This window comes from Gavialis gangeticus, unplaced genomic scaffold, assembly GCF_001723915.1.
Source record: "Gavialis gangeticus isolate Ggan-Ray unplaced genomic scaffold, GavGan_comp1, whole genome shotgun sequence".
NCBI lineage: Eukaryota > Metazoa > Chordata > Crocodylia > Gavialidae > Gavialis > Gavialis gangeticus.
Genome location: NW_017729031.1, coordinates 48,980,531 through 48,997,917, shown reverse-complemented (window position 1 = coordinate 48,997,917; position 17,387 = coordinate 48,980,531). Strand labels below are relative to the sequence as shown.

General features: G+C 39.9%; 1 protein-coding gene across 6 annotated transcripts in view; it reads right to left on the bottom strand.

Moving 5' to 3' along the window:
* Positions 1–5,664: 5,664 nt before the first annotated feature.
* CSRNP3 (cysteine and serine rich nuclear protein 3) overlaps positions 5,665–17,387 on the bottom strand; it is a 213,784-nt gene continuing 202,061 nt past the window's right edge. For all 6 annotated transcript variants that reach the window (XM_019522742.1, XM_019522740.1, XM_019522739.1 and 3 more), the window contains 2 exons: positions 10,665–10,961; positions 5,665–8,585 (listed from right to left, as the gene is read on the bottom strand). In XM_019522742.1, the coding sequence (XP_019378287.1) occupies positions 7,536–8,585; positions 10,665–10,961 (1,347 nt within the window). In that variant the 3' untranslated portion in view covers positions 5,665–7,535. The remainder of the gene's footprint in view (positions 8,586–10,664; positions 10,962–17,387) is intronic.

The window sequence follows — 17,387 nt, the reverse complement described above, 5'->3', positions numbered from 1 at the left end:
TAAGCTAACAAAACCAAGGGTTTAAAACACTAAATTTGGCCAAAAGGTGTGGAGATTCATGCAATAAATGCTACCGTGTGGGTTATTTGGAAGGCAGGGAACTCAGGCAGCTCTCATGAAAGAGTTGTTTATAGTCCTCCTTCCTTTCCAAGTAACACTAATGCTAATATTGTTGGACATTAATGGCAATTAAGTTAAAGGCTGCTGTAAAAATCTAGGAAAAACAATATTTGGTGACCCACAAAGAACTTATGACCAACTTCGTTGACTCCAATTCCCTTACAATTAAAGAACATTTGTTTCTCACGTCACAATTTTCTTGCTTTGAATTGCACATGTCTTGGAGACAGAAGAGAATTATTAGTGAGTACCAAGACAGTAATTACTGAGAACAACAATACTGAGCAAAGTGCACTGCTCTTGAATTCTGGGAACTTCTTTACAGATGCAAATCTTGAAATTCCTCATATTGACTGTGGAACATGTTGAAGAACTGGGATATTCACTTTTATCTGTTCTATTTTTCTGAAAATAATGGTAGTTTTCTACTACTAATTTTAAAAAAATAGTAATCAGATTTTATATTTTAGAAATAGATTCTCTAGAATATAGCGTCTCTGAGTTAATTCTATCCTTTTTACTATTAATATTTTATATCAAATGATCTGTAAGCACAATAAACTACAGGATCTATTTATTCTTTGGCCCCTCCAGGGGAGCTTCACATTCTTAAGACCTGAGGATTTCCCCATTTTATTGTCCTCATAGTACTCAGCCTTCAGCCCTGAGCACTGAAACAATTAGAGCAAGAATCAAGTCCAGGTCATTGCACTGTAGAGTACTCCCAATAAACCACCACATTACTTATGCAGCATATCCTCTTAAAACACTGTGGTGGGCCAGATTGTCTCTTTCCTTCTCGCTCTGGGTTGAGAGTACTGCATAGCTGAACTGCTTCAGGAGTCAGTTGTAACTTTGGCCTGGTTCCTCCCTTGTTTCAGGTGTAGAGGAAGAAAGTGGTCCATACAAAATGATTGGCCTCTCTGCCTGGCTCAGATATGCTAGATGGTGTATTGGTGGGGGAGAGGCAGAGAGCAGGTGTTTCCCAACCCCCACAATTTCTCATGCCTACCCTGGAAGAAGGAAGCAGTGGCTTAGTGGTGCCTGCTTTCCCTTCTGCACATATATTGGCAAATGAGGAAGCCATGCAATAGGGTAGGGCAGCCTCTTGACTGCACTGCTAGACTGTGTAGGGCAAGTCATCAATTTGCCTTCTAATGGAGAAGCAAATATTTACTTATTAAATATTTAGCAGTTTTTTCAGTTCATGGTTTCAAAATTTACTGTGGATTTATTATTGCTTGAGGCTTTTCCTCATGTTTGCTTAGCTCCCGGCAAGAGACTCCTGCTCTTATGCTATGTCAGTGGCAAAATTCCTGCTAGACTTTGGCACAGAGGTGTGCTCTGTGCCATCTAGTTGTGGTAAAAGTACAGAAGAGTGACTTTATTATCTGCAAAAGAAGAGATGCCTAAAAAAACCAAAATCAAAACAAAACAAAAAAAATCCCCTGGAAGCATAGTACTACCTAGCAGAGTACCACCTAGGATGGCCATTGGTCCTACCTTATGCCAGACCATCCTGTTTTTAACTCCTTTGTCCTTTGACTGTTTCTCAATGAAGACTGGTCTGCAAAAAAATCCCTTTTCAGTTCATTGGTGGAAATACATGTCAATCTGTCGTTCTTGCAATTCTATTGGCTGAGCTTAGAGCTAGGGCAGTGCACAGCCAGGAGGAGCAGGGTTCCCAGCTAGGGAGGGAGGGAGGTGGCCTTTTTGTGATGGCCCTGCTCTTTCCTGATGATTGGCTGAAGGGCCTGGTGGACCTACCCATGAATTAACATGTTTGCTAATTGGCCAAGAGGCAGGGGCCCCACCACCTCGCTGCTGATTGGCCAAGGGGGCCCACCCTTCACCAAGGGCATGTCCTGTACTCTGGGGATGAGTCAGTGGCCACCCTATTACCACCACCAATTGTGCCCTTTTACAGGCAGGGAAACTGAGGCTTAGACAGGTTACATGACCCAAATCACAGAGCAAGCCAATGTCAACGCTAGGAACAGAACCCAAGTGCCCTAAGTCTGAGTCAAGAGCATAAGCCATTAGTGCCTAATACAGAAAAACGCTTAAGCATTAAAATCCATAACAAATTCTCCATTTTGGTTACATTTACCTGTAATAAATGGATCTGGTTTATGGCAAATTCTCCTCCTAGGTAGGTGGTGAATGTTTTGTTAAAGAGGTTTTTTTCAAGCCTTTTGGTGATGCACATCACAATTGAGTATTCAGTACCAAATCAAATACTGGATACATAAATATTGAATTATTGTAAAATTAGTTCAAATGACATTATAAACTTGACTCTGATCAGTGGAAATACTATATATAATACATTACTGGTAAAAGCAGATTTCTGTGCAATAACACAAACAGTCTCTACAGAGATTTTTCTTTAGCTGATCATGGATGAAAAGTTGGGTTACTTAACCAAGATTTATGCAGAAAGAAAATGGTGTTGCCCCAAGATGGGATAAATTAACAAAGAATTAGTAATTTATTCAGTTTTAAAAGCCAGACTTTAGCAAAAGTATGTTTTAAATTATTAACAGTCCTGCTCTGTGTAGCATACAATCAGAAATTCTCTATGAAAAACAAATGACATATGATCAAATTGCTGCATTTTCTGTTGACTAGTTCTTTTTCTAATGTTCCAGTGGGCATGAGCTATAGCTTTATGCAATTACCACAATTTTTTAATGGAGAAGTGCTATTTGCACACCTAACATTAGCTAAAGCCTCATATGTGAGCTTTAAGGACATGTCTTCCAAGAGAAGCAAATTTTATTTCCTTAGGGAAAAAATGTAGAGTCAATTCTATGTACTGTTTTCAGTATGCAAACTGTATGGTGTTCTAGTAAAAGAAAATGGTGTAGGGTTACATATGTAGAAAAACACTGGAACACATGGATACTAGGGACACATTTCCAATAAAAATATTTTTTACCAACTTATTAACTGACTTTCAAAATGATCTGGTTTTTTTGTTTTGTTTTGTTTTGTTTATCAATGACTGTTATTAGGCACCAACAAGTATCTTTTAGATACTTTAGATCTTTAGATGTAAAGCTGGTATAGTTTTCCTTAACACATACAAGGTCTGGATAGCCATCTTTAAAATAAATGTTTCAATATATGACATGCTACATCTGTACAGAAGAAATACACTGCTATTTGTTATTTAACAACATAACCTTTTTACCACACAGAAATAAGTTTCACAAAAGTTAAAATACTGGCTAGCTTTGCACAGGAAATAACCCACTTAGTTACTTGAGCAGTAGGATACTGTTTTTCCTCATACACATTACTAGAGATGGGCCACAAGAAGATGGAAAAGCATCAAATCTCAGAGATTCCCAAACTAGTAGCCAGTTTTCCTTAAACCAGTGGCATCATTGCTTCCAAGGGAAACAGGAAAGGATCACAAAATGGAAGTTAGCATTACTCACTTCCAACTTTTAAAGCCTCATCTAAACTTCAAAGCATATGAGCATATGTATATTGGGTTGGACTGTGCTTTGTTTCCTCCCTGACTGACACATCTATGCCCCAAAAGCCCTAGTGTAGACAGTTATAATTTTTCTGTTAGAGAAGCGGTTAAAGCTATTTTGGGAAAGTAGGTCTTTTGCCAGTAACAACTCTGTCTCCATTATGGGGGTTGCTGGTCTTTTTCTACCTGTATTATAGTGTTGAAGTGATGTTGGACCCATAATGGTTCAGGAAGTATGCAAGAGGCACGGATTTTTATCAGTGACATCTTTTATTGAACCAACTGCATGGTTGGAATAGATTTAGACAAGCTTTCAAAGAAGCATGCATTGTAATCCAAACCTGTTGAGATGCATCCCAACCATGCAGTTGGTTTGCTAAAAGATGTATCACTCACAACAAATCCCTATCTGTGTCATATAAGTTAGACCATAAAATCTTTTCCAGTGTAGGCAAGCTTTGACCTTATGCTATGCTTTGAGCAAGAAACATGCAAATCTGAGGAATGAACATGATAGTGAAACCTGAGAGCACATCTAGGCCAAGAAGCAATAGATTTGAGAAAGAATGACCAAAAATAGGAGGGCGTTGCTTTACAGCCTAGTCAGGTATATTCAGAGGAAATTAAAACACCCTCACTATCTCTTGGTAACTGGTTCTACCTTCAACTGGAGAAAATACTATAGCAAACATTGTACAGAAGTGCTTTCTTCTTTCCCTCTTCTTTTTAGGCTGCTTATTATCTTGGGCAGTATGCTTCTGAGGGAAGGAAATGTATTTACTTCTAATATAGCAGCAGGAGGAAACATAAGAACAGTGATGCTTGTGGTTTTGGCTTTGCAGGCCAAATGAACAACACAGGGATGGGCCAGATAGGCTGGATTCGGACCTGTGCCTCCTGTACATACTGAGATTGTCCCTGCACTGCCCCTGTGTGCTGGGATCAGGCTTTGGGACCTTGTGCGATGCACCTCTGAGGGTCCCATATCACTTCCATCCAGCTGGGATCCAGCTCTGGGGGCCCTGCACTACCTTCACTCAGCCCCCATTCGCTGTGATCAGGCCCAGTGCTGCCCTCTTTCCCTCATCTAGCAAGCAGGGCTGCAGCCCTCTGAGGGTCCCCACAGATCCATGGGGAGCCCCACAGGATGGGTGACCTGGTGCCAGGCCAAAAGTTGAGCACTCCTGGATAAGAAAAGAAGCAGCTATGTTTACACAGCATCTAGCACAAAGGTCTCGGAAACTTACTGAAATATAACTACTAAATAATAACCCTCATTTCAGTATTTTAGAGCTGAGCTGTATTTTAACTATTGATCTTAGTGCATTACTTGCTAACACTGCTGAAGGTATTTTTCATCTGGAAATGCAGAGGTCATGACAAGAGGTTTTTATTGCTCAGTAACAGAACAACTAACACAGCAAAATTCTCATCTACTTTTCACCTGAGTGAAATCCACTGGCTAAGTGTGCATGAGCCCACCTCCCTTTAGTGACCAACCCACGCTGAGGTTAAGAACCTGCTACTGCCTTACAGCTACTCCTTGAGCTCAGGCAGTAGAGGCTTGTGCTTTTGGTGCTGGTGTTGGGAGAGCCAGGCTTTCTGTCTGCTGTTAACTCATGATGTCTGTACACATATACTCAGTGAGTCATGTGTGCCCCATAAAATCATGAGAGCTCTGGACAGAGGTATATTTTCTGTATGCCTGCGTATTTTTGTTTCAGCAAACATATTTAATTGGTTTCTCTTTAAATGTAAAGATGACCATTTGCTGCATAAATGCTGAGAACACCTGACTGCACATCCTTTGGAGAAAGGAAATTGGTTGCTACTACAAATTAGAGGAACAGAACTCTAAAATGGCAGAACGGCTGCTTTAGATGATAAGCTGAAGTGGGCTGTCCTTTCCCAGGATATAGGAATGCCATGAATATAACGTATGTATTTCTTAGAGAAACAGGATTTATCTCAAAGAAATCACAATAAAAGCATTCATGAATTAACATGGGAACAAATCAACAACAACAAAAATGCTCTCTCATAGGGAATACATCAACAGCTTTTGCCAATTTAGTGTAAAAAATTAATTGACAATGGTTGTAGACAAGCAGCATAAAGGCAACAGTAAATCATGACTTCTTTTTTCAAAGAGCCTCTTTTAAACATGGTAATCTTTCTACTGGAGTACTCTATATGCTTTTATAAAGAGCTACTCACCTGAACAGTCAGTGAAACAGAGTTGAAATGTATACTATGCTTATATGCCTCTCTTTCTCAACAATTCATTTTAACTTTGGTAAAAATTAAGCAGATGTTGTAATTTGACTAGCCAGCCACATATGTCTACATGTTAGACTAATGGACATATAACAAAAGATACTTCAACATCAAAACAAGATTTTGAAGTGTTGTGCTGCATTTTATACAAGGCAATGCACAGTTAGCTATAGCTACATGAACGTACCAAAAATGGGCTTCTACTAATTCTTTAGAAAAAAATATCTTTTGATGATAATTTAATGGATGGTATAAAGCATACATCATAATTCTCATTCCCTTTTGAAAAAGAAATGAAAACATGATAATGGATATGCATGAGAAATTGCCTCAGTTTTCACAGGTATAAAACTTTTGAACCCAGGGTCTTAACTAAATATGCAGCTTCTAGTACCAAATTTAGTCTATTAATAGTGATAAGTGATTCTATACATGTAGGATCTGATCAAAAGTTCACAGAAGGACTTCTGATAAGGCTCTTCTTTTATAACAATAGCTAAAAAGGTAGGAAAATCTAGGGCTCCCCACTTACACACACACACACACACACACACTTTTCCATGCTTCGTTTACTCTCTAAGCAGCTAGGCTCTTTGCTTTTACTAATTACTTATTGAGGCTTTCATAAACTGGCTTCGGAAAACTTGTATCATATTCATTACAATGCACCTGTATATTACACAGATCTTAAAATCTGCAGCCATGGTATTTCTCCAAAATGGTTCCCAGTTTCCACAATTAATAAGGTACTGCAAAATGGCACTAAAGTGCATTAGCAAGCTGAATGTTTGTAGAGCTAAAAGGTGCTGGGTGACTTTAAATTGCTGCTTTGTCTTTATACACAACATCAATTTTCTCTATGGGGAGTTAGCTGTGGGATGCCATTGATACCAGCTTTAACAGAGGATTGTCCTACCTTTCACCTTTATAGAAAACATAAATGCCACCTTACTGACACTTCTGTTTGTCAAAAATAGTAAAAAGAGACCCCATGTACCTTCAAGATTACATTTTAAAAGTAGTTGCATGGAGTGGTCATAAAAAATGTATATGGTACTCCAGATGAAATTTAAGTGGGCATGCTCTGTATTACTAGCTATGGATCTTCAGGTCAAATGAACATGCTGTTCATTTTTATCAAAAACATGAGTACTAAACTATCATAAATAAAATACATACAGTACAGAACAATTAAAACTTTTCCATACAGTAATTACTTCTACATTAAAAAGTCACCATCTTTGTCAGATATGTTGAAAATTTAGGACTCTAAATATGAATATTTCAAAGTATCATTTTTAACAATCTTGCACAGGCCCGACAATCAAAAACATGAAGCTTTGATTCAGATAGCTTGGCAGGTTTCACACAGTTTGACAGGTAGGCTACTTTGAAATATGTATATATTTTTAATTTATGCATTTTCTATCAAAAGACAGTTTTTCCCCCCATCTTTTCGAAACTTTACATGAACTGCTGTTGTGCAATGCCACAGCCATGTAGCTTGAAAGAAAAAAACAAAAGGTGTCTGGAACATTACCCATAGTCCAAGTTTTCATTGTCCACAGCTTAAAAAACTTACGGTGCTAGGAAATCCAATGTAATCAGAGTGCATTTAAATAAAGGAATGCAGTCCTAGAATAACTTCATGTTAAACAGGTACTGTTTCCACAACAGGTGATTTGATGCACTCTTCATGCAATCTGCTCTTTTCTGAAAGGTTTATAGAATTCTCAGCAGGATGCTCTGGTACATGACTGTCGCCATTCAGAGCTGAAACAAATCCATCTTGAGAGGGACTTTTCAAGTATGAGTGAAATTCCACTTGAGGGTGGTTTGGCCTGTGTTCAGCATACAAACTATTACATGGAACACTGTTATCACCATCCGAAGAAGAGCAGCAAACTATCACAGAGGGGTTTGCAGAAGGGTAATGAGGGCTGCTGTAACTTTCCTCTGATTGCCGTGTATAGTCAACAAACTGCTCTGAAGTCATATTGTAAGGCACCAGAGAAAGACTACCATTTTTAACAGTGTCCCTTTCTGAGTAGGTCTCACTGATCTGGTTAGCAGTGCCAGGGGCATGGTTCTCTATTTGGTAATACAGAGTTGAAGAGTTAGTATAATATGAGGCATTTTTAGAGTGGTTTTCGTGCACTGCAGTGCCATCAGAATAGCAAAGGACAGAAGGAAGCGGTACCACGCCAGCATGGGAGCCCATGCCTTCTACAAAATCATCCACTTTTTCTTCTTCATCATCATCATCTTCATCTTCCTCCTCCTCTTCATCGTCATCATCATCCGATTCACTGGGTGCTAAACTTTGTGTGCTAGAATCTGTAACTCCACTACAAAAGCTGCTTCCATCCTCTTCCTCCTCCTCTTCCCCTGGACAATCCAAGGCCTCAGCTGACTGCAGGTGCATCACTGCAGTCTGCGGTTCAGTTTCAGTCTCAAAATTCTCTGCAATTGAATACTCTACTGGATGGGGTGCTTGGCTCATAGAACTAGTGTGAGCACTTATCTCACTGTGGCAACCATTTAGTGCAGGAACTTGCTGCTCTCTATTTTTCTCCAATTCAAGTTTCATTATCGTGTGCAGAAAATGAGTCCGTACACGGATGGGGTTAAATTCAATTCTACCTGCTGTATTGCTACACCCTTCTTTAGTGCAACCACATGGAAAAGACATACGATCCACCTTTTTAAAAAAAAGAATACACATTAACTACACATACAATGAAACCAATGATAGCAAAAGACAAAATTATTCATTCAGGGAAAGCACACAGTGCAACATATATGGAAAAAAAATAGTCCAAAGCAGATATACTTAATTGGAGGAAGAACCCTAGAAAGCAGTAAAATCATACAGAGCAGCAAGTTAAACATGGACTAATAATGTGGCATGGCTGGGGAAAAATGCCGGTGGAGTTTTAGGTTTCATACACAGAGGCTTCACTGGAACTGGAAGAAAACAATTTCTCTTTCTATGCCTCTGCTATAAACACATCAGAAATGCTGTGTTCGTTTGTGGACCTCTTATTATCAGAAAGCTGGTAAACTGGATGGGAAGCAGAGTAGGAACAAGAATGATTAACAGTCATGGAAGACTTGCAAAGAAAGGTATACATTAAGAATTAAATATATAAAGCTTGAGAGCACACTACGGGAGAGAGACCAAGAAATTAAAGGTGGAACCTGGGATGAATTTTAGAAGAGACTTCAGAGAAAGCACAAAGAACTGTGAGCAGCAAGAATATAATGTAGATATCTTATACCTAACTGGACCCCAAATCAGGTACCCTGGTCAGATGCTTAAATTCTACAGTTTTTCACTTACAGTCTGACTGCTATAATTACATGTGGTGCAAAAGTGGAAACACATGAGGTGATCTAGTCAAGTAGTTCTCAGCTAGTATCTCATGGAGATGTCATGGGTAGTGTCCATGAGCAGATCAGGGGTGGGAGAAAGGCTGAAGTGTTCAGCTGACTCTCCCAAATGTTCTTCCTATGCCCCTGCTCTCAGTGCATTAATTCCCAAAATGGAAATGGCGGTGCTACCCTAGTGTGGCACTGTATGTATACTATCTCTGCTGAGAGGCAAAGCTATTCGTTCAAGTGCAGCGCTGCACATGTATGGCTATGCTTCTTCCATTCCAGAGCTACTGTGTACAGAACTAGCTTGGTTGTCTTTGCAGCCTTCCTGGCAAGAGGACCATTTGGGAGATGCACAGCACTACAGCTTATGAAGTTGGGGGTAGTTTGACTGCAGAATGGCAAGTAAGGTTGGGGCGACTGGCAGACTGTAAAGCTGTGTGGGACTATCGTGGATGGTTGAGGTGAATTGAGAAACAGTAATCTAGTCCATTTCCCTGATAGTGCAGGACTGAAAACAGACAGTCTATGAATATTAAAAAGTGTGAACTCCAAGAAAGGAAATAAATAGTTTAGGGTTGTACAGAGTATGTAACTTGGAATAAATTCTTGGATTAAGAAATTATGAAAAGGAACATTCAGAGAAACTTGTTGATGGTGAGAGATAGGGTGTAACCCAAGTTACACAAATGGAAGTGGTAGAAATCTCTTTGTTTGGAACATTTAAAATGATACTGGTGAAAGCTCTGGTAAATATACTTTAAGGAATACATTTTTGATTGTCAGAGACACTAGCTATATGACATAACAGTGTCAATTCAACTCTAATATCTATGATTCTATTATGAAGCACAATGTGGTTATAGTGAAGGACAGTAAGGCATGCTTCCTTTACTGCTTCTTACTCTGAGCATGGACTTCAATTCATATTTGAGCATAATCCTCTCATCAAGATGGGACTAAATGGGTACAGTCTGAAGTCATTGAAGAACTGTACTTAGGGGGGAAAGACGCATATCTAAAAATAAAAGCTAATCTAATGTCCTATGTGAAATCTGCAGGCTTAAAGTTTCGTGACCCATCTGTCATTTCTGGTGAGCATTTAGTTAAAGGTCCACATAAGGATGTGGGGAACTGACTATCTGTACTTAGAAGAAAAACTTATACAGCCTATCTGTCTACAAATTATAATAAAAAATAACCCAGTTTTAAAGGGTTAGATTTGTCTAGCACATCAACTGTACTTAACAAAAGCCAGGTTGGGCCTTTTTTTCTTTTTTTAACTGTTTCTAAGACCCACAAATTTCAGCAATTAGTAATCCATTACCCTCAGTACAATTGCAGCTCCCCATGTCCGTTTATACTCTGCTAGTTAAAGAATGAATATAATCAAGTTCTTTACCTGGCATTTGATGCCTGCGAGGCTGCAAGTACAAGTTTCTGGATCGCAGAATACTCGGCAGTCACAGCCACAATCCTCTCTGGACAAGCGGATGGCCCGCAGCTCATGTTTTTCCTCCACATCAATCTTTTTCACTCCAGAGGCTCGCAGCAGGGCCCTTCGCTTCTTTGTTGGTAAAGGCTGTAGGAAGAAGTACTCATCTACCTCAGTGTTGTCTAAATCAATATCATCATCAGAAATGTCATCCAGCGTTAGGGTATTAGCTTCTTCAGATTCCACTGTGCCATTCTTTGTCATCTGTAACACAGAGCAGTTAACACAGTGTTTAGACTGCGCTCTTTCTAAAGCTCATTTATATTGCAAACATAGTCATTATAGTATACTCATTTCATAATGCAGACATTCAGTAAATCCAAGATGCCTAATAGGTTTTCTATAGTTTTTTCCCCCAGATATTTTTCCTTTCAGAATCATCATGGAAATAAAAAAGAAGCACCATGAACTAAGCTTTCAACAACAGTTGTGAAATGGGGATGAAAAGCCTCAGTAGTGTTACCCTTCATTTTGCTGGAAATTGCACATCTCAGAGAAATCATGAATGCTTCATGCTGCCTGCAAATTTCAGGACAGAGATTAAGTAAAACCAAGTATGACATTTCTAATGAGCAACACCAGTGATAGAATCAATATGCTCTCTCATGTGGGCAGTAGTATCAGGCCTGAAGTCATGGAAGAGACTCATAAATTAAGCTCTCTTTGCAGCAATGGTAACGACTCCTTCAGCAGGAATCCATGAAACCATCCAAATGTAGTATTTTCATGTACTAAAACACTTCAAAACTTCTAATGCTTCAGTTTTGCAACCCCCCTTCTATCTGAATAACAGCACATAGCACAGCATTGGGCCAGCTTTCACAGATTTCTTGTTCCAGCAAGGTTATCTTCCATGCTAAACTGGGACTGTGGGGGCAAAAGGGAGCTTTAATTTACTTCTACATTATACTGATGTATGGGCCAGCCCATAGGTGGAGCCTCAGGCTGCTCTATCCTGCCACAGCTGAAGGTCAGCTGCCTATGATGATACTCACTACTTCATTAGCCCTGCCTGTACTACCCTTCCTGTGGCTCACAGATGTACTCCTGAAGAGAAAATCATTTGGCTTGAGAATGAACTAAATGGCAAGTATTTCAAACAAATTCCCCAGGGAGAACACATCTGGTTCTTTCTACATTCCTTCCTAATTTTGAGTTACACAAGGGGAGCGCAGCACTACACGACTGAGATACCCCATCTAGTTTGCAAAACGTAAACATTCCCCGCAAGTGCAATAACATCTTTGTTTTTGCTAAGTGCTGCGTCCTTCTTCCTTGGTTATGAGAAACCAAGTTGATTAAAAAACAAACAAACAGATTATTAGATTTGGCCTTCTTATGGACCACAGTTTCAGGGGAAGTATGCCAATTTACACCAGCTGAACATCTGAGTTCATTGCTTTGTACATGAGACTGCTGTTGGTCTAAAAACTCATCTAATGTTACATTTCCACACCATTATTTTTTAGTTAAAAGCCACCCAAGGCAACCTGGATCACACAGTCTCTAACAGGCACCTTCCATCTGAATGTATGATTTCAGATTTTTGATTGATGCAACAATTTGAGAAAGCAATGAACAACTCCAAGGGCCAACTCACAAGATCCTCATTCCAGTTTAACACAGGCAACATCTCAAGTGTTGTCCACATTATCACATTCTGCACTACCATGGACATGTACCTCTGTAAGAACAGAGTAGAATAAACCTGACAACCTCACAATCTTCTTTCCCTGCTCCCCTGGTGAGTTTATGTGAATATCCTTTTATCCCTGGAGAAACAAGCATTTGAATAAATACTCTGCACGCTCATTGTAGTGACAGATATTCTTGCTCCTTTACTGCTCAGTCTGCTATCTCTTGAATTTTCATTTCAGGTATGTACTGAATACACAGTTAGTGTACAAGCTTCCAACTCTATTATATGTTTGATGTTTTTATACACTATAATTATCACCGTTGCTTAGATACTCTCCTTTCTCTATTACTTAATCCTGTCATCTCTGTTAGCATGATTCTAGTTATATTTTTCCTCTATGTAGTGGGTAAAGGAGCAGCTTTGCCTTATATCCATACAACTACTGCTGCTTTCACTGTGTGCCTTACTGTCTTGGGTACCTTAAATCTCCTACTTGCATTAATAGCCTGTCCTTTCCACAACCTTTTGTATTACAGTTGTCATCTCATGCCTTGTTTAAGCAGTCTAGAGTGAACTTCTACCCAAAGCTTACTGTCTTTGTAGTCTTCATTTTAGCATTCTAATAATCATACAAGTTAAAGATATAAGAGACCTTCTATAATTCAGTTATTTCCCTACAAAATCAGGATTAACACAATTCTATTTGTATCAAGGAGATGATCCTGATCTCCAGACTGGCAGCTGGGGATGCTTAACACTGTATAACAAGGAAAAGTTTTCCTTAAAATAAAGTAGTGAATCTTCCTTATTAATAATTCATTGCTATCTGTAATTCTTGAAAGATTCCTTATCATTTCTACAACTTGCCTCACAAACATAATGATTCCTTCCTATTTCCAGTGTATTCTATCTTTTCTAAAGAACTGCAGCATTCAGATAGTAATGCCCTGTGATTTTTCACATTGCTACCATGTTTCATACTCATTTGTCTGAACAAACCTAATTCTTTACATGCATCCTTTCAAGCCTCTTTTTAAATGTATGGATGGGCATCTTTAAAACCTGACCTAAATGCACTTTATATAATCTTTCTGTTCTATTCCCTTGTTTTCAGTCATTATACTAGCTAGGAAGAGAGTCATGGTATCTCTAATGAACTGCTTTAACACATTTTTGCTAGCCATTTCCTAGCATGTGTCCTCTGCCCAGACTATATGATATACCCCTCTATGCTAACCTATGACTCTACCCACATATCTGCCTCATTAATACCCAGCAGTTATTTTCTTTCCCTCCTTATGTTAGCTGAATATATTGTTCATTCATTGTGTTCTCATTTCTTAGTTCAGTGTACTCAAAAATCCATTTAGGACTTCAAAGTTCATTCTTCAAAAATGTGGGTATTTAAAAAGATACCCAGAAATCACCTCTCACTGAAGGTGCTTCACTCTTTGTTGTTAGACATGAAGGCAGCAGCAAATAATATGATGACTCATTGTTTTGAACTCTATCTCTGGTATTTCTATAAGAAACATGTATTATAATTGTTTATTGTCTCTTTTTTAATGTCATGCCAGTAAGTGTAGACAGTTTAACATAAGTGTAGACAATAGAGCCTGTGAAGTTTACTGATATGCTTTTTAAAAGAAAATCAAATACCTCACAGGGGATTGAATCTTTCTTTTCTTGTGTATGGCTTTAGAAGCAAGAGCTATCATCATAGTTTTAGTTCCAAATTCCTCAACCAGATCAATGCCCTCCTGGAAAGCGAGTGTAACCCCAGAATGTCACCCTCAAACTTTTACCTGGGACAGGGTGTTATTATGTGCTCTGTGGTTTGGTCAGGGTTTCCACACACAGCCAGGCAAGGTTTTTAGATGCCACTTGTACATCAGGTGGCCATACCGGCCATGTCTATTGTGTATTGTATTAAGGGTTGTCCACATCCTCCGTGGAAGGCTGAAACCCAATTGTTGCATTGTTGGGTCAGAAACAAGGTATTTATTAGGGAAACCTAATAACCTTTAGCTCAAGCTTTCCAACAAGATTCTTCAGTGTTGTAGTATAGGAGGTGCTCGGTTCATGTCCAGAAAAGTTTTCGTGAAATCACGTGATGAGTTAGGAGATATTGAAGGTCTCTGTGGATTGGAAGGTCTGGATTACTATTGATACACATTATTTCTTTGCATGTTGCTGCATCCTGTTGAATAGTGGGAGGAGTAATGTTTGAAAGTATTGGTAGCCACTGCACTAGAACTGATATCAAAGTTCCAGCCATAGTCCTCATTACTGAGTAGAGTTGTGTGTTGATGAGTTTGATATGTCGACTTGAGGTCCAGATGGGTGCACAGTACTCAGCTATTGAGAAGACCAGGGCTAAGGCAGAAGTGTGGAGGACACCCCAGCTTACACTGGCGAACTCTCAGATAATGATCACTCATGTCTTTGTTTTCACAGCAGTCTTTCAGAGGTGATAATTGTAAGTTAGGAAGCGGTCAAGAGTCACCCCTCAGCAGGTAGGAGTCAGGTTGTGATGCACTTTTTCTCCACAGAAGGTGACACTGAAGGTGTAGCATGCTTTGCGACTGTCCAGATGGAATGTGGAGATGATGGACTTGGTTGGATTTAGTCATAGTCTCCACTTATGAAAATATTCAGCCATTATTGATAAGTCAGAGTTCAGTGTGGCTTATCCTGAAAAGTTTTTGCTTGTGTGGTCAATATCGTCAGTGTAGATAAATTTCCACAATGATGTACAGGGCATATCACTTACATAGATGTTAAAAAGTGTCGGTGCCAGAACACTATCCTGTGGGAGGCCGTTGCTGAGTATTCTTGGGGTGCTGACCTTATCTCGTAGTAGACCTTCATCCTTCTGTTGCACATCAAAGTCCACAGCAGCCAGGATAATTTGGCACATGGCAGCAGCAGGGACAGTTTGAGCATCAGTCCCTGTTTCCACAAAGTATCATAGGCCATGGCAAGATCTATGAAGGCAGTCCCAGTCTTGAGCTTGCGGTGAAAACTAACCTCAATGTTTGTAATGATGGCAAGGACTTGTTCACAGCAGCTACAATGGGGTCTAAAGGCAGCCCGTTCTTGGGCGAGTAATAGGTTAATGATAGGGCTAATTCTTAGAAGTATGAGCCACTCCAGGAACTTATAGGATATGCAAAGCAAAGAGATGGGCCTATAGCTCCCAGGATCATGTATCATCTCTCCTGGTTTTGGCAAGGCTGTCACCATTGCCTCATGCCAGATTTGTGGAATATGGTTGTTCTCCATTACAGTTGAAAAATGGATTCTGAACAATTTGCCATTGTCTCTCTGAGTTTTTTTCAACCTTCTGTTTGTGTTCTTTATCAAGGGATCCCTTTGAGTTGGCCACCAATTTGGCAGTGACAGCATTTGTATTGACTTGCAGGTTAGCGGCCTTTGCTGGGTTTGATGCTCCAAGTTTCCTCAGGATGCTCCAGGCCTGACACCTTGAGTACATAAAGTCTATGGATGCCATGCACTCCAGCCAGCTTTGTTGTCTACAGGTATCCAAAGATCCAAGTAGTGCTGTGGCTATTGCTGGGTCTCCAGATCGTTGGTATTGTTGGAAAAGGGCTTCGCAGTCACAGTTCCAACAAGGGATGTATCACTCTCTGAAACCTCGAGGGATGTTCTTAGCTGCAACAATAAGCAGGACCATGAAATGATTGTACTGTTTTATCATCGGGGGGGATGCAGTGGATGGCTTTCTCCACCTCAACAGTAAATCCAGACGAGTCTGCCTGATGGAAGTTCCATCTTGGCACTCGTTTTGATGGCATGACAGGGATTTCAACCCCTATGTGTCTGATAATCAGCGTATGTTGGCTGTGTGGGAAGTCTGAGAGAACAGTTCAGGACAGGCATACAGGGGATTGAATAAAAATGGGTTAACTGATAACTAACTTGTTCTACAATATTTGTATTACAGTCTTCTCATATAGCTTCTGAATACTAGATGGGGGATAGAAATTTCCTTTCCACGCAGGGCAATGAGTAGTGGCCACTGTGCTCAGGGGTATATAAAGGTAGGATCTTTTGTTCAGCAGATGCAGGCTCTGAGACAGGAGATGATCTGTTGCTTTATGAGATGTGAATCCCTCACAGGCTGTTATCAAGAGAGTGGGATTAGAGATCAGGAAATAACTTTTGCTGGACAGAAAGCAAGGGCCATAAGCATTTTTAATAAGTGGGGGCTTTTGGATTAGATTCAGACTTCACCCAACTCTATTACTCACTGTCCTCCACTCACATCACAGAGGTTTATCCATGTGCTGGCCATAACCCCACTCAAAGGGGTCTGCAGAATAGCATTACAGAGTGGTCTGCAGAGGAAACAAAAAACTCCTGTACTGCCTTTCAATAGCTTGCAGTTGTCTCTCTTTTCCTGCACCTCACAAATATGATTATAAGCAGCAGGGGAAGAAACAGTAAGGATTAATAGTTATAGCTTGTAGGTTAATGTCAGCATTTTACAACCTTTTGACCTACTCTCCAGACACAGCACGGTTTAAAACATATCACACCCAAATGGCTTCTTAAACAGAGCATTATAAGTTGCCTGTGAGAATTTAAATTAAACACTTAGGGGTAGATCCAATAAAGGAGGGAAGCATTTAAAAGTTAGATATTGCTGGACCTAACTTGCAGAGTCTTGGGCCCTATGGTTAGGTACCTACGCTTCCAGGGGAGCCTAGTTCAAGAGGAAAGTTAAGTGCCTTGGAATGTTTTTTTTTTTTTTTTTTAAAGAAATGTTTTCATGTTCCAAGCCAAATCAGCCAAACCAAGTCCACGTCCATGAGTCAGTTCAGTACCATAAATGGCCCTACAACCGGCAAACATCCTTTACCTCCACCAGGGGCTTCAGATATTTCCAAATCGTTTGGCAGGCATCCTACATACAGGCCCAAGCCCAGAGGCTTGGCATTTGGACGTCCCCAAGTTTTGCCTGCCCT